Genomic DNA, 25755 nt, shown 5'->3' on the forward strand with positions numbered 1-25755 from the left:
TGTAGGATCAGCAGGGGGAGCCACAATAACTTTTGGTACGTCAATGCTAAAAGTTTGTTTTGTTTTACGTTTCAGCAGTGAAGTGGCACATATATATTGATAGTTCCAGAAAACAGTGAGAAAGACTAAGGTAGGGAATATGTACATCAGCTCAAACACCATTACAAATCTAACAAAATACCTATGAAATAGAGCAGCTGCTGCATGTAAATACTTACTTGGCTGACGTGAACTGGTGTTAATATCAAGTCCAGAACACCAGACCAGCCAGAGAAAACACCCAACGGTATAGCATAGGCTAACGCAATCATCAAAAACCGGAAATTGCTGTTAAGACAACATATATGCAGTTAGCTGCTGTTTGTATTAGAAACGGCTCAGATTAACTTCAAGAGAATCTATATTCCTCCCATTAAGAAGAAAAGTAGAAATCTAAAGAGTGAGTCAGGAAAATCAAGTACAGTATTTGGCTATTTCACTGAAATTCCAAGTGCTGAGAAGTTACTGCCTGGCACCATGTTATTAATGAAAAAGCATTTACTATGTGCGTATCAATGGCACCGTCTTGATTTTTGGAACACGCTAGGCTCTCAGACTTTCCTAGTCTTCACAAGAAATTCAGTTTATTATGCTATTTTATTACATTGACAGTCTATGCAGTGTTAACATATTAAAAACCAAGAAGCATAAATTCAGTGTGACAAAAGCATATTTCATATATACATTCAGAGATTCATATTCTTCAAGCAATTCTTGCTGATTATTTTCTTTGAGAAAAGGAAATTTACTGCATTCTCTCCTTGCCCTGCTAGCTTGTCACTTGCACTACATATCACAAAATTATTTTCTTAAAACTTATTTTCTACTTAAACAAAAACATACAAATATTATAATTTAACTCTTTGGAATACTCATGCAGAACATAAACAACAATTTATAATATATCAGAACTTTTGTGCAAGGATCTCAAAGCACTCCGGCAAACAAACCTCACTGTGAACTAGATTAAATATTTTTCCATGTTTCCTTAATAAAAAAGCCCAAGCTAAACTCATAAAATATACACATGTAAAAGAAAACTGTGCACATAATTTTGAAGCAGAAACTGGTTGTGTGTATAATTAGCCATTTTTTGCACATGTAAATACATATTTTAAACTAATTGCCTTATTTTGCTTCTGCGCATGTATTGTGTTGGCACAATTTAGGTACTGTTATTTGAAAATATGCCTTCAGTGATTTTTCCCCCAAGGTGACAGTGAGTTCGCAGCAGAAAGAGGAACAGAACCCAAGAATCCTAGCTAAGCAGGAGAACACCTTTCCTCCAATGAATGTATTTGGAATACAGTCCTGTCTTTGAAATCCCCACTTGTTCAAATGTTGCTGTTCCCATTTTCTGTAGAAGCATCATAGAAAAGTACAGTGAGAAAGTCAATATTGTAAGCAATAAACTTTTCAGAACTTCCTCATATGTTCCTCATATTCAATAAGGACAAATGCAAAGTACTCCACTTAGGAAGGAACAATCAGTTGCACATACATAAAATGGGAAATGACTGCCTAAGAAGGAGTACTGTGGAAAGGGATCTGGGGGTCATAGTGGATCACAAGCTAAATATGAGTCAACAGTGTAACACTGTTGCAAAAGAAGCAAACATCACTCTGGCATGTATTACCAGAAGTGTTGTAAGCAAGACAGGAGAAGTAATTCTTCCGCTCTACTCTGCGCTGATTAGGTCTCAGCTGGAGTATTATGCCCAGTTCTGGGTGCCACATTTCATGAAAGACGGGGACAAATCAGAGGAAGTCCAGAGAAGAGCAACAAAAATGATCAGAGGTCTAGAAAACATGACCTATGAGGGAAGATTGAAAAAATTGGGTTTGTTTAGTCTGGAGAAAAGAAGACTGAGAGGGGACATGATAACAGTTTCCAAGTACATAAAAGGTTCTTACAAGGAGAAAGGAGAAGAATTGTTCTCCTTAACCTCTGAGGATAGGACAAGAAGCAATGGGCTTAAATTGCAGCAAGGGTGGTTTAGCTTGAAAAACTTCCTGTCAGGGTGGTTAAGCACTGGAATAAATTGCCTAGGGAGGTTGTGGAATCTCCATCATTGTCTAACCTGCTCTTAAAAATCTCCAAACACTTATCAGGGATGGTCTAGATAATACTTAGTCCTGCCACAAGTGCAAGGGACTGGACTAGATGGCCTCTCAAGGTCTCTTCCAGTCCTATGATTCTAACACACTGTTTGTGACCTATTCACATTGGGTGTGTGGGGAAGACAAACGGAGTTACAGTTAACAAGATATTCTAAACCAGCCAGTGGAAGAGAGTAACTGTAAGAAGCACTCATGGTAGTCTTGAAAGAGATTGGGTATTTATCTGGATACAAGTCAATACCATTTGAATTCTGAATTCAACTTTCCAGGAAGATAACAGAAAGAAGAATGCTGAAATTTCAGGCAAGAATGAGAACCAACAATGTGCAAACTTAGAACCCAGAATCACTGCCTCAGGGAGACAAAATGACTGTCAACATTATGGGTGAAACAGGACTCCAGTTCAAATACCCTATACTCTGAATACATTTACACATACTATTCAGCTAATAGTACTTAATACCTTTTTCTTTCTTTGGGGATGAGGGAGAGGGAACAGTAGCAAGAGTGGAAAACATCAGCAATTTAAACCATAAAAAGCGGTGGAGAGAGAGAGAGACAGACAAACACACAAGTCTAAGAATCTCTTCTAAAGAAATCAGGATTTTTTTCAGTTAAAGCGATTCACCTTCACTGTTCATTGAAGGTGAAACAATCAAAGGTCTGTCATCATCTGCACCCTACAAAGTTAACCAGGAGTTGACAAGACGAGTCCTAAAACAATCACCTAAGCAACAGCATTACTGTAACTGACAGCAAACACAAAATCTCTACTGAGAGGCAGCTTGAAGATAGAAAATGGTGCCTTTACATTCAGCAACCCTAGTATTTCTAACTATGGTTTGGACAGTGTTTATTTTATCACTTACTTTTAGGGTTCTGTCCAAGGTGGTTACCCAAAGGATGTTCATGTAACCACAAAACGGCCTCCCTCAAAACAGGTTCCATAGGACTGAAATTGATCAGCACCAGTTCTCTAGACGTGAAGGAGCAATTTGCTAGTTCACACAACTATTGAAGCTGAGGAAAAGATCTTAGAACATTCCCTGAAACGTTCAGAATTTCAGAGGTCACATTTGTTTTATTCCATGAGAAGATCTAAAGAACATAGCCAACATTTACCTGGAGCCCTTTTTCTTTCACACAGCCTCTTCTCAAGCAAAGCAACTACATTACATAAACATGGCCGTCTCCCAATACCACCTGTCAATTTTCTTTTAATAAAACAGTGCAAAGAAAGCCTAAACACAGGAGTAAGGTTATTTCTTGTTCTCATTACAATTTTAAAGATGCATTTATAGTGTTTTCTACCATCATTTGTCATCTACTAGGCCCACTCTCTCCTCCTTGACTCTGGTCTACCTTGTGCAATCTTAGAGTCTAAGAGGGCAGATTGCCTTTTGTAGTGCTGCTATTTTCCAAAATTATTTAACATTTCACATTTGGAAGGGATGTCAATGTTTGCAGAATAAAACATAATGGAAAATGTTCTACCTGTTTGGGCACTTTCTAAAGAAAGGACCAAACTTGTTCCAAAATACTCTCTGTCAAATAGTCACAAATTCTGGGTATGATTGCATATCTAGTCTTCCTTCTAGACTGAAAAGAGACACTAAGAGGGGGGGTTAAGTTGTAACCTATCTTGATGGTGGTCTCATCTGGATCACCTTGCCTTTTCTAGACTTTTGGCTATGAATCAGCTCCTTGGCTGTGGTATGGCTATTTTGCCAATGGATTCTGGCCATAAGCTGCTGTATTCAGCTCATGAGAATCACATCTGTGTAAGGGGCTCCCCTGGTGAAAGTCACCTATGTCAACCCCTGTACCAGCATCAGGGACTTGAGGAGAGAAAAGGGTGCATAGTTGAGGCAATCTTATGTTATGCCAATCTTAAGATGTCATTTTGTCTCCCCGGACCTGTTAATAGACAATATGAGTCTATGCAAAGGTGAATATAGCCAAGAATCTGGCCATGCGTATTTATCTTTGCAATTACTCCATCCAAAAATTTTACAGAAAAAGCAAGCATGTTGCTGCCTGTCACACTATCAATCACTGCAACCACACTATTTCCCATCAGAATATATATGTGCCTATGACATAGGAAAGTTAGCATCAACCTTTTTTTATTAAAACATTCTGCTGGAATATGGATCAGCTTTAAAAAACAAAAACAAAAACAAACTATTGCACACTACTAGACTCCATAAGGCAAGACTGTTCAGATGGGAGCCCTGTCAAAGTCAATCAGCTTCCTGGCAATAACCTTGACAATGTCTATTTAGCACCAACCTTATTCTGTGGCCTCCTTTCTGGATGGAGATGTCATGTGAAACTATGACTTCTAGTTCATAAAGGAGCAATAGATACAGAGTCCTTAGTTTTATGAGCTTAGAATAGTTTACACAGGTTCTTCAAAATATTAAATGTACATAATTGGCAAATACTGTCAAGCTATTTTAAAACTAAATCTGTTATTGTTAATTTGAAACAAATATTTTAAATTATTTGCAAGTATTGAGTTGTTTTTTTCTACTGAAGCACTAGAACGTGCTGTATGTCCTGTTTCAGTGTAAAAAAAACATTGCTAAACTAAGGAGCTAAGAAAGGGTATTTTTTCCAGTCTTGAGTAGGGTATTGTAACAAGATTGGTGGCCCATTAAATGAGTTGAGTTGAGCCCCCATATGTGACTATTCAGTTGCCCACAAGCTGATGTTGTGAGACTCGGATCTGGTGATTGCTTGAAGATCACCTTGTCTCCATAAGAGTCAGCAAGAAACTCAGTTATTAGCGAGAGCTGAAGGGAGTAGATAGGCTCCTGGAGGAGTCCTCATGTCAGGGGAAAGAACCCAGATCATATGTGACTCCCAGGTAAATGGTCTGTGGCCTGTAATCCTGCGGACAGCAGACTGCAAAGGAGAAAGAAGCAGAGAGGCTCACCTTGATTCCAAGAAGGTGGGCTGCAAGAATTACACAGGTTCCTGAAGAAGGTAAAGGACATGACTGAGGTGTTGAACTTATGTTAAACATAAGAAATAAAACTGAAGCCCTGAAGAAAAAGATACAAACTCATGGCTGAAGTGTTTTTTGGTGTATGGACTTGTGAGTTTGCCCACAGACTAACATATATCAAATACAGATTTGCACATCAGCAACATATGAAGGCAAAATAGGGACACTAACTCTATAATCCAGAGAGTCAGGATTCTCCAGGGTTCATCAACTGATTATCCCTACACAGCTCTGGCAGAAAAAATAGTCCCTGTCTCAAAGACTGCAAAATGTAGATTAGATAGACAACATGGTTTGATGTCTAACACCACCGATGATGGGTCTCTCTCACAGCACAGCAGATTCCGTTCTTTCATAAATCCTTGCTCTTCGATGGATTATTGCGGAACGGCTCCCCAAGACAAGTGTGTTTTGAATGATGAGATGGCAATTGTTTGGTGTACAAAGGAAGAGAGAGAATGCCTTGTGGAAGGGACAGCATGGAAGAATGCATAAGGGGAGGAAGATGCAACATTTACTTAATAGCAATAGACAATCCTGACTCTTGACAGCAATGTGTTAAAACAGAAATAAGTTCACTATTTAACTGCAAGATATATTTATTAAGAAAAGTTTAGTGAGCTGGTAATTCAGAGTTTTGCAGCTCACTAACTGACACAACAAATCAGATCCAGTGTTTACTGTACTGTGTACAACCAATTAGTTACAAGGCTCCCAAATGGAATACTGTCAACAGAAATTTTATATTTCACCTGCAGAATCAGTTGTTGTTTGGGTTTTTATTTGACAGTAACGTTTTTACAACTCATCCCTCAGGCAGAATAACGCAGCATTAATAAGCGTGCTCAGTGCCTTCAAGGGAATTGCTATTTTTTAATACCTCAAGTAGGTCACGTTACAGATTAACTGACCAATTCTGTTCTCACCTTCCCCTCCCTCACCAACCTTCTCCAGAAAGGACACACTTTGGTGATTATAATGCCTTGCACCTTCTGGTAACAGAGTATGCCTACACTGAAATTAACCTGCAGCTGGCCTGTTTCAGCTGACTCGGGCTGGTAGGGCTCAGGCTAAGGGGCTGTTTAATTGCAGTGTAGACATTTGGGCTCAGGCTGGAGCCCAGATTCTAGGACCCTGTGAGGTGGAAGGGTTCCAGAGCCCAGACTCCAGCCTGAGCCCAAATGTTTAGACTGCAATTCAACAGCCCCTTAGCCTGAGCCTCATGAGCCCAAGTTAGCTGACACAGGCCAGCCATGGGTGTCTAACTGCAGTTTGGACATAGCCTTAGCCAGGTTCCAAATAGCAGAAAATGAGTGTTTCTGATTGGAAATGATTTCCCTAAGAACAACAAGGAGAGAGGAATAATTTTTGCAGGCTTTAAATGCAAGTAAAGAAAGCACAGAGTGCATGACAAGTATGATTTTATTGCTCTCTAATAATTGGTTAGTTAAAAAAGCTTCACAAATATTCCATCCTAAATGGTCCCTTTTACACATTGATTGTATTCCTGCTACTGACAGCATGGTGGTAGACTGCTGCACATGAGCAGAGCTCCACTGAAGTCAACTGGATGGTACATGGGCATAACAGTTCACCTTTGCTCTATCAGTTACAGAAGCCAGGCCTTTAATATTACTTATTATTTGTATTACACCAGTGCCGAGAGGACCCATCTGATAACAGGATGCCATTGTGTTAGGTGCTATATGAGCACATAGAAAGAAATAGTCCCTGCCCTGAAGAGCTTTCAGTTTAAATACACAAGACCAAACAAGGGTGGGAGAAAGGAAACAGCATTAGGACATTTTCTTCATAACAAAGTTACAAAAACAACAAAAATGTTTAATCTGAAACCTTGCCCAGCAATATGACTTATTTTCCATTCCCCCATTTTGCATTTTAACACCATATGCAATTAACTGGACTCAATAGGAGAAATTCTGCCTTAGATGCATTTGTGTACTTCTTTCATCATAGCAAAGGCTGTGGGGCTCACATTTGAATGGGGAACTGGACCCCAAGTTATTCCAACATAATGGGCAACGTTGGCAGCTTAAGAGCACTGAAAATGAAGAAAACAATTTAACGCTCAGTTATTCACAATGTTAAATTACCTCAGCACTTTACAGTACACATCCCTTTAATTGTCTTGTATTCATTGTAACAAAAATATTTAGAGGCTGTGATGTTGATGCTGAGTGACTCTGACATGTGGTCTGCAATATTTTTGAAAATAGTTAATAATTAACAACTACTTTTTAACATCTAGTGTTCTTTCATGTCTATGTATTAATATTTAATTTGATTACAAAGCACTACAAATTAACTTGTTTGTTCTTCAGTGAAAAGATTAAAACACACGTTCAGTTGTTTTGCTTTTTAAATGTAGGTGTAAAAAAAGCTGAATTGGCTTTGAACCGTAAATCCAAGCTGTCCCCAGGAGAACCTACCTTAATAGCCTACAAAAACTTCTCCTATAGCTGAGCCGCTGACTAGCTGCCGCCACACTGGGAGGAAATGGAGGGCGTGATGGGAAGTAGGCTAGTGCTGCAGAAAATATCAGGGAGACCATTCCAAATTCTAAGAGACAATTAAGAAAAACCACAGTAAGAGAGAAGTTTAACATTGTGATGGATTTTAACAGTGAGAGCTTATTTTAATACGATGAAGTTATTATCTAGCCTATTTCATTCAAAAATTGTACCCCAAATGCTTTACAAACTTCAACAATAGAACTATACATCTAAAACAATAGGAAGAGTAATTAAGGGAATATATTTTTAAGCAAGATTGGAAGTCAATTAGGTAGATAGATATAGGCAGGTCATTGGCAATGGCAGGAGCTGCAGAGGTAAAGGCTTTTGCATCAACAGTTATAACACTACCTGAAGAGACAGAGAGGAAGCCAATGCAGAGACGGACAAGGTCTGTGAGGCAGACTGCAGCAGGTCTGCTTGTGGTTTTAAACACAAGGAGGATGATATCAAACTGGACCCAGGTGGATAATTCTGAGGGTGTGAGGGCAGTGATGAGGTTACTTTTCATTGTATGAGAAGACAGGTAGCAGTACATGCTAGAGTTTGGACAGTTGGGACTTGGGGAAGCCCTAGAGTAATGAATATCAATAGTCACAGCACACAGTGATGAAGACATGAAAAAGAATACAACAAAGGTGGAGTCAAGAGACAGCACACACAGAGAGTGTTACTGTGGTAACAGACAGATTTACAATGTAAGAAGGAAAGTACAGTCAGCCATGCCCCAAGGAAAGAATGAACATAAATGGGAGAGAAATGAAGAAACAGAGTTGTTTGCAGATGCTGCTTTTGCTCAACAGCAGTGGGTTTGTCTGTCAGAAATTTCAGTGTGGCAATTTGGGCCTGAACCTGCATAAGACTCTCAGCAAGTCTCATGATCAGCCTTTTTGAGAGAAAGCCACAAATGTTAATCAACCCCCAGCCCATCTAACATTTATAGGCCTTTACCATTTACACAGCATTCTCCCTATTCACAGGCTTAACCCTAATATGCTAGTTTTCCTAAACTCTTAAAAACAAGATTCTTTACTACTGTATATGCAACCCTATAGCTATGGATTATGTCCTCTGAGGAGCAGCTGGGCTCTTATTACAAAGAAGTGATTCACCAGTACTACCTGGAAATACTATCTAGAAATTCAGTAGTGCTGGGTACTGGATTGCTTTAGTTTCCTCCTCTCTAAATACTTTTTTTTTTTTTTTTTTTTTAATAAAGTCAAATACAGAGAGAGAAGGCACTTTGCCAACTGCTCTGCCAAACAAGGAGAAAATAATTCATGAAAGTGAAAAGTAAATGATACACAGAATCTGAATGGACCAGGTGGGGAAAAAAAACAGAATAACTGTTTCAGTTTGCTCTATGGAAAAAAAATATAAACACAGGATTTATTCTGAGGATGAATTCATGCAGATTTGACCATTTTGTTCTCCAGCATCAAATACTAAATGATTCACTTTTGACGAAGCTGTGTTTCCTTTTCCTACTGCTGTCTTGTCATAAAAGGATTGTCTTTGAGGGTGAAGGATACATTAGCTACCCCCACTGTACCCTATAACACCACTGCCTCTAGGCTATACAAATACAGTAAGTTCTATGCTGCTGCAAAGTATGGCCTCCCAGGTAGCTGCTAAGTGTGCTGTGATATGAACAAATATCACTTTTCACAGCAAGGCCCAGGCTCCATTAAGCCCTGGATTGGGGGGAGGAGGGGGCACAAAAAGGAAGGCAGCATTATTTTTGTTATTGAGTCTGCCAAAAACCCTACAAATACACCTCTACCCTGATATAACGCTGTCCTCGGGAGTCAAAAAAATCTTACCGCCTTATAGGTGAAACCGCATTATATCGAACTTGCTTTGATCTGCCTGCACATGCAGCCCCCGCCCCGGAGCACGGCTTTACCACGTTATATCCGAATTCATGTTATATTGGGTCATGTTATATCGGGTCGTGTTATATCGGGGTAGAGGTGTATAAATTACAATGATTTGGATGTGAATCTGTGCTTATTTAATTGTTTTTCCTAAAGCTAATTAAGTATTTTAGGAAAAAAGTGTCAGTGCAGCCACCAGTGAGAGTTGGTGGCTGGACTCTGAGGCCACCAAAAATGTTGTTGTGAGAACCGCTGCTCTAGATAAAAGAAGAAAAGCAAGCCTAGGCCAAGTTTACCAGCTTATTATTAGAGTTTAACAATAAGAGCAAGACATGGGAAAAGGTCAGATGTAAGGGATGTACTGTAAGTGCCAAGGAAACTGCAGCCAGAGACAAGAGCTCTTTAACAGTAACTGACTGCCCTCCTCCTGACAATTCTTTCAGCAACACTGGATGGATCCACCCAAGCACTTGAAACAAGAAGGGAGAACAAGAACCGTCAACAAACTAATTGTCAGGAAATGCTACACTGGGCATGTAGCTGTATGTCTTTTGCTGAAGAGTGAATCTCTAATACCTCATGAAAGCAACCTGAGCACCATGCCACAATGACCGTACACAGGAAGTCCCCTGTATACACTGGGATTGTTCTTGAAAAGGGCGATGGATACCAAAACAATGTATACCGGAGAATTTTTCCCCATAAGAAATAATGGAATAGGGGCAGGGGGAATGCATTCACAACTTTACCACACTCGCCTATGACAATGCTTTATTTGCCTAAACGGTGCATCTTTTTACAATGACAGGTTATAGAGTACACATTTTACATACAAAACATTGAATAAAATAATGCAGAACCCTACTAACACCATTCAAACACACAGAACATTTTAATACAATAATACAGTATAAAACAGTGTCAATTATGCTAAACTTAGGTAGGGGTGGTGGCTGGGTTTTCTTGGGCTGGCTTTTTGGCTGCAGAAATCTTAAAAAGGATTTTATCAATGTATCATGCTTTCCTGCATGAATCTTTGAACGACAGATCTCCCTGTAGGAAGCCACTGCATCACTGAGAGCCCTGGAGACTTTGGCAGACTGTTCACAGAAAGGATAACCGCTCTGTAAGATTTCCGTCATCTCATCCAGCAATCCAAAGAAACGAGAGAGGTTCTTTGTCATCAGACACCTGGCTTCCTTCCCTACATCATTGTCGTCATTGTCCTTGCTTTCTTTGGATATCCACTGTTGGTCCAGCTCGATCAGTTCCTCATTTGTCAGTTGCTCAGTGTGAGACTCCAACAACTCTTCATCCTCCTCCTCCACCTCCTTGAAGTCGACATCCTTCACCAACTCAAGAGTAGGAACAGCATCAAATCTTCCCACGATGCATCAATGTTTTCCACGTCGTTCGAGATGTTGTAGGACTTCCAAAACTCCTTTACACTGGGCTTTTCTTCACCTGCCATCTCCTTAATCAGCATGGAGAACATCCTCCATAGGTAATAAGCCTTGAACGTGGCCAGCAGATGCAAGTACAGTACTGTACTGTACAGTAGGGGAAGATGTTCCAATTCACGATGGATATGCGGATCAGAACCAATGTAAATCGGAACATGGGTTCCCCTATTGATGAGCAACAGATATGTGAAACAACAGAGAAGGGGGAAGATATATACCAGGGACCCCCTGTATGTCATAGTGAAGGAATAGTCCCAGCTCTGTCTGAGAAATGGGCACCTGGCTAGTTGAGTAGGCTCTAAATGGGAAAGGGAAAGTTTTATATCCAGAGGTACAAGTTTCTTTGTAGATGGTGAAAGGTATTTCTCCTTTTGAAAAGGCATATCCAGACTTAAAAAGCCCTAATCCTGTACTGAATTGCAATGCAATAAGGAAAGAACCGACAATGTTGTAATAATAAATGTGACGGGTTTAATTTCATGCTCCGGAAAATGAATGGCTAATAGCTCTGGTTAGAGCCCCATGCAGTTTAGGTAATGCAACTTGATTTTGATCTGAGCATACCTGCTATTTCAGTCATGGGGTTCAGAATATGGTATGCAAATATGACAACAGGATGCCATGATCATAGAATCATAGAATATCAGGGTTGGAAGGGACCTCAGGAGGTCATCTATCCAACCCCCTGCTCAAAGCAGGACCAATCTCCAACTAAATCATCGCAGCCAGGGCTTTGTCAAGCCTGACCTTAATTCAGCCGAGCTCTTAGTGCAAGGAACAGCACTACATTAAAGAGATAGGGAAGGGAATGGTTCAGAGAAAGATTGTAAAGCAAATCTATGTATACTTACAGCCTTATTCACCATTACACAAAACATGCTTTAGAAAAATAATATGCTTTTGCCATGCCACCAGTCCAAGGTTAACAACTCTTGTAGTATATCCAAAATCTCAAAGTGAGAGCTGCATCATGGCCCAATGGGTGTACCAAAGGAATGGGTGTTAAGAGACCCGAGTTCTATTCTGAGATGCCCCACCAGCTTGCTATGTGACTTAAGGCAAGTCCCTTAATCTCTCCATTTCCCCATCTGTTAAATGGGAAGAATGATACCTATCACCTTTGTGAAGTGCTTTAAAGTCTGCAGGTAAATACAGCTATATAATTACTAAGATTATTGTTACACAGTATGATGGAGATTCACTCCCATATCTGAGCTCCAAGGGTTGCAGGAGAGTGGAGATGTGGCCATCAGGGAGTAAGTTACAGCTCTCGGATTCTGTGGGCTATACTGTCTCATCCCAGTCCCTCTCCTATGTTGTTCAGGGTGATTGTGTCTTGAGCCAGGTCTGACACCTTTAAACTAGCTGATAGTTTCCCCACAACCAGCAGAATTTTCTACTGGACAATTATATCCAGGATCCAGCTTCCATTCACTATATGAGTGGTGCAAAGGAGCTATACCTCAAAAGAGAATCTCACCCCCGCTGACACACCACTAACACAGCAGGTGAAGTCAGGCAGAAAAATCCAGTTGTGTGTGTTTAAAAGTCTGCTGAATAAAGTAAAAAAAACTTACAGCAGCCTTATGAAATGTTGCTCCCCAGGAAATTTAAAAGATGCAACACAATGTTTCTGCACCCATGACAATACCACCCACAAGTCTCAAGGAGAGATTCTCCTAAAAACTCTTTCCATTTCAGGAATGCAGAAAATCTGTGCTACCTACCATTAAGTTCTCCATCAACATTACTACTATAGAGCTGCACTGAGCCATGAGGCCAGCAAAAGGGATATCAGTTTTCCCTTGCACTCCTTTCTCATGAATCATTACTTTGATCTGCCATGGAACCTTTCGGATAAAACATCTTATCTGCCTCTTAAAGAAGCTGTAGCCCAAAATTGTACTTCCCTTCAGTTTCAATACATCTGGCTCCAGAAAAAAGTTAGTCACTCAAAAGGAAAAGAACAGCTACTAACCTTTCCGTAACTGTTGTTCTTTGAGATGTGTTGCTCATGTCCATTCCATGTTGGATGTGTGTGCACCATGTGCACTGTCGCCAGAGATTTTCCCTTAGTGGTATCTATCAGGCCGTCTCTAAGCACCCTCTGGGGTGCCATGTACTCATGCGCCAGCATGAGGGGACTGGACAGTCCCGCACCCTTTCATTTCCGTCTTGCCTGTAATTCTGACAGAAGGGCAGAAAGGTGAGTCACGAAATGGACATGAATAACACATCTCAAAGAACAAGTTACGGAAAGGTTAGTAACCATTTTTATTTCGAGTGCTCAGAGTTCATGGACATGCATATTGCAACACTGCTCATCCAAACTTGGCATTATCTCTGGACTGCTGAGTGATGGCCTAGTAGTGGGAGAAGAAGGTATGTACTGATGACCAGGTCGCAGCTCTGCAAATGTCCTAGATCAGGATCTGGGCCAGAAATGCCACTGATGAAGCTTGAGCTCCTATCAAAGGAGTGGTCAAGATAGCAGGAGGTGGAATGCCCTCCTGTTTATAGCACATATGAGGCATACAGGAGGTGATCGAGGATGAGATTCTCTGGGCTGAGACCTGCAAGCCTTTCATCCTGTTTGCTACTGCCATGAATTTACAGAATGGATTGGTCCTATCAATATAGAAGGCCAGGGCACACCTAACGTCCAGTGAGTGGAGATGCCACTCCTCTGAACTGGTGTGCTGTTTCAAGAAAAAAACTGGCAGGAAAATAGACTGGTTACTATGAAACTGCAAGACTACCTTTGGGAGAAATACCAGGAGGGGGTGCAGTTGAACCTTGTCCCTAATGACCACCATACACAGGGGTTCTGACGTAAGGGCCCTAATTTCTGAGACTCTCCTGGCTTAGGTAATTGCCACCAGAAAGGCAATCTTCGAGGAGAGATCTGGCAAAGGGCACAATGCCAGCAGCTCAAAGGGAGGGCCCATGAGAGTATTAACAAAACCAGATTTAGGTCCCACAGTGGAATCGGTTCACAAATTTGAGCGTCAAGTCTCTCTATCTCTTTGAGAAAGCGGATGAACATTTCATAAGAGAAGACAGACTTACCATCCACTGGAAAGTGGAAGACTGAGATTGCCGCCAGATGTACTTTGACTGATGAAAAGGCCAGACCTTTTTGTTTCAGATGGAGCAGGTATTCCAGCACAGACTGGAGGGACGACTGGATCAGTGAGAGATCTTGTTGGGACGACCATACCGAGAAGCATTTCCACTTGGCTAGGTAGGTCGCTCTAGTAAACGATTTTCTACCACCCAGCAAGACTGGGAGGACTTGCTCTGAGCAGGCCTGTTCCTCCAGGTTCAACCATGGAACTGCCATGCAGTCATGTGAAGGGCCTCGAGGTTCAGGTGGAGTAAATGGCTGTGGTTTTGAGAGATCAGGTCCGGGGCAGGGGTCCAGAAACATGCCAAACCAGTGCTGTTATGGCCACGCAGAGTCTACACATAACCTGTGCCTTGTCTTGCTTGACTTTCAGAAGGATCTTGTGCATTAGAAGAACTGGGGGAAAATGCATAGAAAGAAGGTCTGTCCATGGAAGTAGGGAAGCATCTGAGAGGGAGCCTGGTCTGTGACGGCACAGTGAGCATAACTGCTGACATTTCCTGTCCTGCCTGGTTGTGAACCAGTCTACCTGGGGACACCCCCACCTCTGGAAGATGGATCTGGTCAGCTCTGGGTGAAGGGACTACTTGTGGTGAGAAAAGAAAACCTGCTGAGGTGATCTGCCAGAGCATTCCAGGCTCCCAGAAGATGTGAAAGAAGCCAGGGTGAAAGAAGCCCCTCTAAGCTAAGAGAGAGGTTCTAACTATATACACTATCTACACTATGTACACTAAACTAGAAATTAAGATTAAAATAAAACTAAACTAGAGAATAACAGGAAAAATCACTGAATGAACGACTTGCCAAAGCAAGCGGACCTCTTCCAGCGACCGTCATGGGCGATAAGAAGGAACTGAGAGGATGCAGGGCCAGCTGGGCCCCTTATACCAGTGCATGAGTGTGCAGCACCAGAGGGTGCTATGGCTAGCCCGACTGATACCACTGAGAAAAAATTCTCTGGCAACTGTGCACGCAGCGCACACATTCCTAACTTGGAATGGATATGAGCAAGCTCTCAAAGAAGCAGGGGCTATGTGGTACCCACTTACATGATGATTCAAATTCAAATGCTTGTTATTAAAGTAAGGAAAGTGCCCCATACCCTGTCATTATTAACCTATAAGAAAACTCGCCTCATGAAGAATGGACTGGCACAAAGCACTGTAAATAGCCAGCAGCGTCCAATATACTTGTATACACACTTTTAAACACTGAGGTGCCTTTTCAAAAACATTTTAAATAGAAAAAAATAAGCCTAGCAAGATCTCTTGACTGAACTCTAGAGAGAAAACTGGGCCAAATTCTTAACTGACATGAAATGGCCAGCTATAGCAATTTACATTAGAAGAGACTCAAGCCCTAGATTCTTAAACCAGGGTTCAGCCACATCTTTAAAGAAAATTTGCCACTGAACATGACCAGAATAAATTTCTTAAAACACTTTAGAAATTATCCTGCTGTGCTGAAGAAACCATCGCAAGGAAAAGCTTGGATAAATAAATCAAGTATTTTACAGTGTTCATTTTCAGACATTACTACTGAAATTGTTGCTTCTGAATAATAACTGTCACATAAATCTAAAGAACAGCATTAAGTACTTTTTGGTTAAAAAAATCAAGATCAAGTGGGGTTTTATTCCACAATTATATTCTTAAATAATTATTTAACAAATCACTTTTGAAAGATTCTTACTAAGGCTGTCAAGTGATTAAAAAAATAGATTGTGCGATTAATCGCACTGTTAATAATAGAATACCATTTATTTAAATATTTTTTGATGTCTTCTACATTTTCAAATATATTGATTTCAATTACAACACAGAACACAAAGTGAAGTGCTCACTTTACATTTATTTTTTATTACAAATATTTGTGCTATAAAAAAAGAAATAGTATTTTTCAATTCACCTCATACAAGTACTGTAATGCAATCTCTTTATCATGAAAGTTGAACTTACAAATGTAGAATTATATAAAAAACTGCATTAAAAAATAAAACAATGTAAAACTTTAGAGCCTACGAGTCCACTCAGTCCAATTTCTTGTTCAACCAATCATTCAAACAAACAAATTTGTTTATATTTGCAGGAGATAATGCTTCCCACTTCGTTTACAATGTCACCTGAAAGTGATAACAGGCATTCGCATGCGACTGTTATAGCTGCCATTGCAAGAGATTTATGTGCCAGATGCGCTAAAAATTCATATGTTCCTTCATGCTCCATCCACCATTCCAGAGGACATGCGTCCACGCTAATGAAGGGTTCTGCTCAATAATGATCCAAAACAGTGCAGACCGACGCATGTTCACTTTCATCATCTGAGTCAGATGCTACCAGCAGGTTTTTTTTCGTTGTTTTTTCTTTTTTTGTTGTTGTTGCTGCTGTTGTTTTGAGGTTCGGGTTCTGTAGTTTCCACATCGGAGTGTTGCTCTTTTAAGACTTCTGAAAGCATGCTCCACACCTCATCCCTCTCAGATTTTGGAAGGCACTTCAGATTCTTAAACCTTGGTTCAAGTGCCATAGCTATCTTTAGAAATCTCACATTGGTACCTTCTTTGCATTCTGTCAAATCTGCAGTGAAAGTGTTCTTAAAACCAACATGTACTGGGTCATCATCTGAGACTGCTACAACATGAAATATATGGCAGAATGCCGGTAAAACAGAGCAGGAGACATACTATTCTCACCCAAGGAGTTCAGTTAGAAAATTCAATTAATGCATATTTTTTTAAATGAGCGTCATCAGCATGCAAGCATGTCCTCTGGAATGGTGGGCAAAGCATATTTTTGAGTGCAGTTATGTAACAAAAAAAAATCTACATTTGTAAGTTGCACTTTCACCACAAAGAGATTGTATTACTGTACTTGTATGTGGTGAATTAAAAAATACTATTTCTTTTGTTTCTCATTTTACAGTGCAAATATTTGTAATAAAAATAATAATATAAAGTAAGCACTGTACACTTTGTATTCTATGTTGTAACTAAAATCAATATATTTGAAAATGTGGAAAAACATCCAAAAATATTTAATAAATTTCAATTTGTATTTTACTGTTTAACAGTGCAATTAAAATTGCAATTAATCACAATTAATTTTTTTAATCGTGATTACTTTTTTTGAGGTAATCGCTTGAGTTAACTGTGATTAATCGACAGCCCTAACTCTCTCATGTTTAAGCCCTAAATGAGGACTGATTTAACACAGAAGTTAAGCATGAAATGCTGAGGGATTGCTGGATTTACACTATCACTGTTAATGATAAAGACAAACATGAACTGGTAGTGAGAGGTTTACTGTAAAAAAGTTCAACGAAACAAGCATAATTCTGAAGTTCTGCATTAAAACACAAAGCCCTAGTGGAAGATATTTGTCCTGGGAAATCAGAAGATATGAAAAACTAGACCAGATACTGCATTTGGAATGAATCTGTGTCTGCATTCAGAGAGAGAGAGCCCAACTGGTTACCCCACACGTGTGGCAAAGGGAACAGAATTTAACTCCCCCTAGAACACAGGATTCTACCACTTGAGCTACAGGACAACTACTCTTTAAGCCACCAGCAGTTTTGTCTGCAGGCCAGGGTAGTAGTTCACACTTTAGACACAATAAAAGTAAATTAGTTTTAAAATACCTGCATACAACACAGCCTCAATGCGGTCCTTGATATGCTCAGAGTTACTTTCAGATGCAAGTGCAAGATGTGATGTTCCATTAGGAGATGGAACCACCAGAGGTCCTATTAAAAATGCACACGCTGCACCAAGATAATTGAGCAATGATGCAATAGCTGTTGCAGTGGCACGTTCATCAGGAGAAAACCAGGTAGTGGAGAGAAATGGAGCAGCATTCATTACAGTTGGACCTGCCAATCCATTTAACAGCTGCCCTCCATGAATCAGTCTGAAATGGAGAAAAGAATACACAGACATTTACAAAGTAATTATTTAAACACTATTTAAGATATAGAATGCACTAAAATGTGTAACTCCACAAAAGACATGCAGAAATCATTAGCAGAAAAGGAATATTCTATACTAAGAGAAGCAGGACTAGACTCATGAATTTAGAAGCTACTTTGCTCTTACTAGCACTTAAATGAATGGAGAAGTTAAATGTTCTCTTCAAAGAAGGAATGGTGAACGGAATAAAAGAGTGACATTGTTTTGGACAGGAGGATAGCATGATAGGGTATAAAGGAAGAAAGAGGCTTAGTCACAGTCAAGCTTCAAAATGTTAAACCTAACCCCATGTGTGTTATGCAGGCATGAGTCCCACTGGGAGTTTTAAACCCCTTATCAGGTTTCAATTTTGATCTATCACAAAGCCCTTATGCATATTTTCATTATATTATTTACTTCCACACTACTGGAAGATTTACGCTAAAAGTAAGATAAGATTGGACCCTTAGTTGTTCTGAGACAGAATCATATTCTGCTATTTAGAACAGCCATGTAGCAAAATACAATTTCCCTTTCCCTGCCCCCTCTCTGATGTACTTTCACCTGGGTCTAACAGCTAATGGCTGGAAATCAAAACAAAGGTATTAGTCCCAAACACTATAGACACTGAACACACACATCCAGCACTGTCACAGTCAGCACACACGGAGGAATTTCTGAGGTCTCTTATAAACAAGGAATCGAGCTAGAAACCTTCCACTTTGACCTTTGCAAATATAATCAGACTTGAGATGCCAAGCAAGACCTTTTGGAATTTATAAAAGACATGAAGTCTAAAAAAGCAGTCAGGGACAACCTAGCTAGCACGCCAGCCAAAATCATTTTCAATCTCCAAAAGGGATACACCTTAAGATGAGAGTGGAGGGGATTTCAAAATTTATTTTGAAGGTTATTTTTAAAAAATGAAATGTGAACCCTCTGTTACTGCTGCAAGAACACAGTCATAAGAAACACAACAATATGGTCTAAAAATGGGAAACATAAGCCAAGCTTAACCAGCATTTAGGCAACACTTCAAGCCACAGATGCTGAACGTCATAGAGCATTGCAGGAGCTTTAGAACGTAAGATCTCAGGAAAAGGCTGATAGACAGTTTATCAAGTTAAAAATCTAACATGTGCCTATAAAAAAAACTGATGAATTCCACTCACTCAACATTAATTTCAATCCAAATCTATTAAGGAAACTTATAAAAGATACTTTAGAGCAAAAAAACACCATCACATACCATCTAAAGGAAACATTTTATTGACTCTTTACTTGGGGCTTAAATTATATTAACGATTAAATAAAAGGAAAAATATCTGTTATAAATCTAACAATTAGATGTGTTATCCTTTCTTTGTAATATGCAACCGCAGCTATACTATCACATGCTCTGATTTTAATGGACATCGCACGCTAAGCAGGATCAAGCATGTTCAATTCTTAGATTGGAGGACCCAAAAAATCCCAAATGAATACTTACTGACCTTGTGTAACAAGTTGTTCTTCAAGATGTGTTGCTCATGTTGCGGCCCTGCAAATGTCTTGGATTGGAACCTAGACCAGAAATGCTGCTGAAGAGACCTGCACTCTTGTGGAATGAGCAGTCAGGATGGCAGGCAGTGGAACATTCGCTTGCTCGTAGCATGCCTGAATACAGGAGGTTATACAGGATGAGATTCTTTGAGCTGAAACCAGTAGGCCTTTCATCCTCTCTGCTATTGTCACAAAAAGTTGCATGGATCTGAGAAGTAGTTTAGTTCTTTTGATGCAGAAGGTGAGGGCACACCTAACATCCAATGAGTGAAGTTGCCGCTCTTCTGAATTCTTGTACCGCTTCAGGAAGAAGACTGTCATAAAAATGGCTTGCTTGCTATGGAACTGTGAAACCACCTTTAGCAGGCAGATGGGGGTGCAGCTGAATCTTGTCCTTGAAGAACACAGAGTATGATGGTTCTAATGTAAGGGCCCCGATTTCAAAGACCCTTCTAGCTGAGGTAATTGCTATCAGGAAGGCAACCTTCCAAAAGAGAAACAGCAGAGATGATACTAGCAGCTCAAAGGGAGGGCATGTGAGTTTTGATAGGATCAAGTTCAATCCCATGGGGGAATTGTTTGCAAACCTGAGGGTGAAGTCTCTCTAACCCCTTAAGAAAGCGAATTGTCATCTCGTGAGAGAAAACTGACCGACTGCCCACTGGCGGATAGAAGGCTGAAACTGCTGCTAGGTGTACCTTGACACATGTGTGTGCCGTGCCCTGTTTTAGGTGAAGCAAGTACTCCAGAACAGACAGAAGGAAAACCAAGCCAGACAAAGGCCTCATTGGGATGACCATATCAAGAAACACTTTTACTTGGTGAGGTAGGTAGCCTAGTGGACGGCTTCCTACTACCCAGCAAGACTTGTCAAACATGTTCTGAACAGGCTTGCTCCTCCAAGTTCAGCCATGGAGCTTCCATGTGATCATGTAAAGGGACCTGACATTCGGTGGAGCAAACGGATGTGGTATTGCGAAATCAGGTCTGAACAGAGTGGGAGTGATAGCAGGGGTGCTACTGGTAAGTTTAACAGCATGCCGAATCAGTGTTGGCATGGCCATGCCAGGGCCATAAGAATAACTCTCACCCTGTCCTGCTTGATTTTTAGAAGGACATTGTGTACTAGAGGAACTGTAGAAAATACACAGTATAGGAGCTCTGTCCATGGAAACAGGAAGGCATCTGAAAGGGAGCCAGGGCTGTGCCCATGCCGTCAGCAAAACTGATGGCATTTTCTGTTCTGCTTGGTCGTGAACAGGTCTACCTGGGGAGATCCTCACCTTTGGAAGATGAACCTGGTGACCTCTGGGTGAAGGGACCACTCGTGGTAAAAGGAGACAGATCTGTTGAGGTGATGAGCCAGGATGTTCCAGGCCCTTGGAGGATGGGAAGCCTCGAGACAGATGAAATGCTTCATGCAGAAGTCCCATAGATGGATGGCCTATTGACATAGAGCAGAGGAGCATACTCCTCCCTGCTTGCTGATGTAGAACATAGCCGTGGTGTTGTCCATCAGTACTCGCACTACCTTGCCTGTGGGAAAGAAACACTAGGCAAGGTAAGCAGATGGCTCTTAACTCCCTGACATTTTTATGCCCAGATCAGCTCTTCCAGGGACCACAGGCCCTGCCTCTTGAGGTGATCACGGTGGGCTCCCCAACCTAGGTCTGAAGCGTTCGACACTAGGGACACAGATGGCTGGGGGGCAACAAAGGGAATGCCCACCACTGCTGACTGGAGGTCTCTTCCATCAGTTGAGGGACGCAAGGATTGGGGCCGGAACAGTAACTACTGAGTCCAAGTGGTGTTTGTTCAGTGAGTACATTGAAGCTAACGATGCCTGGAGGGACCTGAGGCACAGCCTTGCATGCCATACATGGAAGTGCACGCAGCCATGTGTACAGGAGCTTGAGGCAAATCTGGGCTGTTCTGACTGGGTAGGCTGTGACCTGGGATATCAGAGCCGACATTGTGTGGAATCGAGCCTCTGGAAGGAAGGCTCTGGCCTGGGTTGAGTTGAGCACTGGCCCGATAAACTCTATTCCCTATACTGGAATGAGAATCGACTTTAGTTCATTTATCAATTGGCCCAGTGTTCAGAAAGTGGCTTGGACCAGGCCCGTGCTGTTCTTTACTTGGGCCTTTGAGCAACCCTTGATCAGCCAGTCATCGAGATACAGGTAGACTTGAACGTCTTGCTTTCTGAGGAAGGCTGCTACCACCATCATGTATTTCATAAAAACCCAAGGGGCTGCAGACAAGCCAAATGCAAGGAGGGTGGACTGGTAATGGGTCTGGTTTACAATAAATCTGAAGAATCTTCTGTAGCCATGGAAGATGGAAATGTAAAAGTAAGTATTCTTAAGTTGAGGGCGGAGCACAAATCCTCTGTATTGAAGGAGGGGATGATGGAGGCCAGGGAGACCAGGCGACACCTCAGTTTCTTGAGAACTGTTGAGGCGAAGCAGGTCCAGGATGGGACAAAACCCCACCCTCCCCCCTTGGTTTTTGGGATTAAGAAATATTGGGAGTAAAACTCTTTCCCTCTCAATTTTTGAAGTGACTCTTCCACAGTCCCCATCTGTAGGAGGATCTGCACCTCCTGGGCTAAGAGTTGCTCATGAGAAGGTTCCCTGAAGAAGGAAGAGGTGGATGAAAACTGAAGAGTATAACCATTTACCACTCTATTTAGCACCCAGGGGTCTGATGTGATGTGGGACCACACTGGGCTGAAGTGTGAAAATCGGTCCAAAATCAAAGGGGGGGGAGGAAGCAGGATTCAAAGCAGGAACTGATATAGTGCCTTTGAGTGCACTTTCAAAAGGCATGTTTGGGGCCACTGGAGTACCTATGTGATCCTGGCATCGAAGTTGAGGTAGACAGAAGTGGTTGATGACACTTGTAACCTCTGCCCCTTCTTTTTACCAGGTCCTGTCTTGGTGGTGGAGCCAAAAAGTGGACTGGCTGTTGAGCCCTAAAGTGCTTCCTCAGAGTAGATGGTGCATAGAGGCCTAGCGACCTGAAGGCAGCCCTTGAGTCCTTTAGGCCATGGATCTTTGTGTCTGTTTGCACTGAAAAAAACGATGAGCCTTCAAAACAGAGGTCCTGAATCGACAGCTGAACATCCTGAGGTAGCTCCAAGAATTACCAGTCAAGAGCATCGCCTCATGGCCACTGAAGAGGCCATCATCCTGGCTGTGCGTCGGGTGGGTCCAGTGCCGCCTGAAGTGAGGATCTGGCAACATTCTTTCCTTCCTTTAAGAGGGCAGAAAATGTCTGCCTTTAGTCCTGAGACACAGTCTTTAAAGTTGTACAAGAAGTCCCACAAATTGTAATCGTATCTCCCCAGCAGGGCTTGGGGAGTCCACCTGTCAAATTTTCTCCCAAACAGATAGAGTTTCCTTGTGCCCTTCTGTTTGTGGGTAGTACTTTCTTAGCCCTGTCTAGACCTCTCATTAGCTGTCGATATAACTAGGGAGCCAGGAAGGGGGTTACAGTATAGGTATTTGTACCCTTTGGCTGGCACACAGAATTTCTTCTCTACCCTCTTCGAAGTGGCAGGGAGAGAACATGGGGTCTGCAAGAGGAGTTGTTCCAGCAACCATCATGGACAATAAGAAACTGAAAGGAGGTGGGGGCCAGTGAGACCTCCTATACCAGCACATAGGTGTGAGGCATCAAAGGACGCTAGAGCCGGCCCGATGGATACCACTGAGGGAAAAATCTCCAGCAACAATGCATGCAGCATGCACACACCTAATGTGGAATGTACATGAGCAAACACTTGAAGAAGAATCTGGTGATTAAGCAGAGAGATTAAATCAGTACTGAAACAATGCTCCAGAATGGGTTAAGAAATGACATGCTGTCTTTGAGCAAGTTGCAAAATGAAGACCTATTATCTTTGTAAAGGTCTATAATCGCATATATAACCTCAGAGATACAAAAATATTCACTTCACTGTACGAACCCAAGATGGAGACATCATGTTTTAATTCAGTACATTATCCAAATAACTTAAATGAGGGGGGAAATTTTTTTGAATTAAAGACTTCACATTTGTCCCTTCAGTTAATTTTCTTTAACTCATGATCTCATTCCTTTCCCATTTAGTATGACATCTTTTTAATTATATCTTGCCAGCTCTATTTGCCTCTTAGTCATCTATAAAGCCTAGTGCTATCCCATCGTATAGCCTATTTCTTTTACAAGTATTTTCACATTATTTTTCAAATGACAATATTTTAGGTTTTTAAATTTCAACTTTATTCTCTCAACTATTTGTGCTTCCAGAGTATTTCCTGCTTCAAATGTCTATGCATATGTTTGTATTGTTAATTTAATTTTATCCTTCATTCATGAACTTGCTTAAATTAAGTTACTTTTCAAGAGAAGGAGATTATTTTCACTGTTCCTCTATGTATCTCTAGCTTGTCTCCCAGAGGAGATGGAAGAGATACCCAAAATGTGGTTCAGTGCATTCAGTAGCAACCTACTACTATACTCTAGGAAACAAATATATAGCAGCTAACACAGATGACAGAAATATGAACACAATAGTATCAAGGATTGCTGTTGTTACAGGGTCTTGCTATCTATAAACTAGATTCGGTCTAAAAGACTATCAAGACTATTTCCTAAAGACCCTCATCAGCACTAAAAATTGCTCTAACATTAGAACATTTGTTCCCATTATTTCCCCATTTTCTTCTGTTTGTGTTATCCAAAAGGAGCAAAGAGCAACTACATTTTTTTCCTACAGCCTTACACTGTAACTTAAGTTTGATTCTGTAATACAAGATGTCTTTTGTATGAAAGGTGAGGACTGCAAGAGAATTTTAGTCCAGTTCTGAACCCAGCTGGAAATTTTTAAGACCTGACACACTTAACAGTTGAATTTTGATTGATTCTGTGTTCATCTCTGTTCTGCTCTCAGATTTCTACATTAATTAGATGAATATTGGGAAAGTATTTTCAGGTACCAAGCAATGTAGAAAGTATTGAGCTCAAATAACAGAAAATATCTCAAGAGTGTGACGCTTTTTATCACAATCATGAAAAAAAATTACGAAAGAAAAATGTCATAAGGAATTTAACACAGACTTATAAAATAACCAATTGATCTGCTTCTGCCTTAAAATGGAAGTGGGTGAGTGCAGGCCTGATTAAAATACCATCTTGGCAGCCATCTTAGAAACCCATGTTTAGGAGCACTTTCTGGATATCTGCTCCTTTGGCTAGTGAATTTGGCATTAAGTGAAACTTACATTTGGAGGGTGGGTCGTGGATTCTCTGCTAAAAGCTTTTTGACTCAGGGAGTGGCACTGGTTTTAGTCTTTCAACTTTAAGTATCATGTATCACAGCATTCTATAATAAGGAGTGCTTGTAAAGACATGTATAGGATAAAAATTAACTGCCATACAAGTTGACAGGTCATGTGAATCATCCAATTGTCCTAGATCATCTTTTTAGTTAGCGAGAGACAGGGCAATGGAGAATCTGCATAGAACAATAGAGGCTGAGATTCCAAAGAGCTCTGTAGTCCATCCTGTTTGCCTCTTTTCAAGGTCTTTATCAAGTCTAATTGTAAATGATTTAAGCTATAGAGTTTTTACACTTCCCTCAGGTCACTAATCCACATCCAAAGACTGGTCTACGCTGAAAATTTACACTGGCCTAGCTATGTCTCTCTTAGGGGTGTGAAAAATCCACACTCAAGAGATGTAGCTATGCCAACCTAGCCCTCTGTGTAGACAGTGCTAGGTCAACAGAAGAAGTCTTCCATCAACCTAGGTACCACCTCTCAGGGAGGTAGATTACCTACAGCAACAGGAGATCCCCTCCTGTCACTGTAGAGAGTGTCTACATTGAAGTGCTACAACACTGCAGCTGTGCCGCTGCAGTGTTTTAAGTGTAGACATAGCCTAAAGACTGGGAGTGGATGAGTCACTACAAGAACTAAAAAAAACCGAATTTCCCTATGCTAATTTGCCCATACTGTTACTCTCACTTTCTTGTGAACTGTTTGAAATGAGCCACCCTGATTACCACTAGAAAAGTGATTATTCATCATGTTTATAATAGCCCACTTT

The 25755-nt window shown here is 40.9% G+C and overlaps 1 protein-coding gene across 5 annotated transcripts in view; it reads right to left on the bottom strand.

Annotated features, from left to right (window-relative positions):
* Positions 1-25755, bottom strand: part of SLC49A4 (solute carrier family 49 member 4) — a 123649-nt gene that overhangs the window by 38722 nt on the left and 59172 nt on the right. For all 5 annotated transcript variants that reach the window (XM_030579857.1, XM_030579860.1, XM_030579856.1 and 2 more), the window contains exons 3-5: positions 17811-18079; positions 7624-7753; positions 219-327 (exon numbers count right to left, since the gene is read on the bottom strand). In XM_030579857.1, the coding sequence (XP_030435717.1) occupies positions 219-327; positions 7624-7753; positions 17811-18079 (508 nt within the window). The remainder of the gene's footprint in view (positions 1-218; positions 328-7623; positions 7754-17810; positions 18080-25755) is intronic.

Source organism: Gopherus evgoodei, chromosome 11 (assembly GCF_007399415.2).
Source record: "Gopherus evgoodei ecotype Sinaloan lineage chromosome 11, rGopEvg1_v1.p, whole genome shotgun sequence".
Lineage (NCBI taxonomy): Eukaryota > Metazoa > Chordata > Testudines > Testudinidae > Gopherus > Gopherus evgoodei.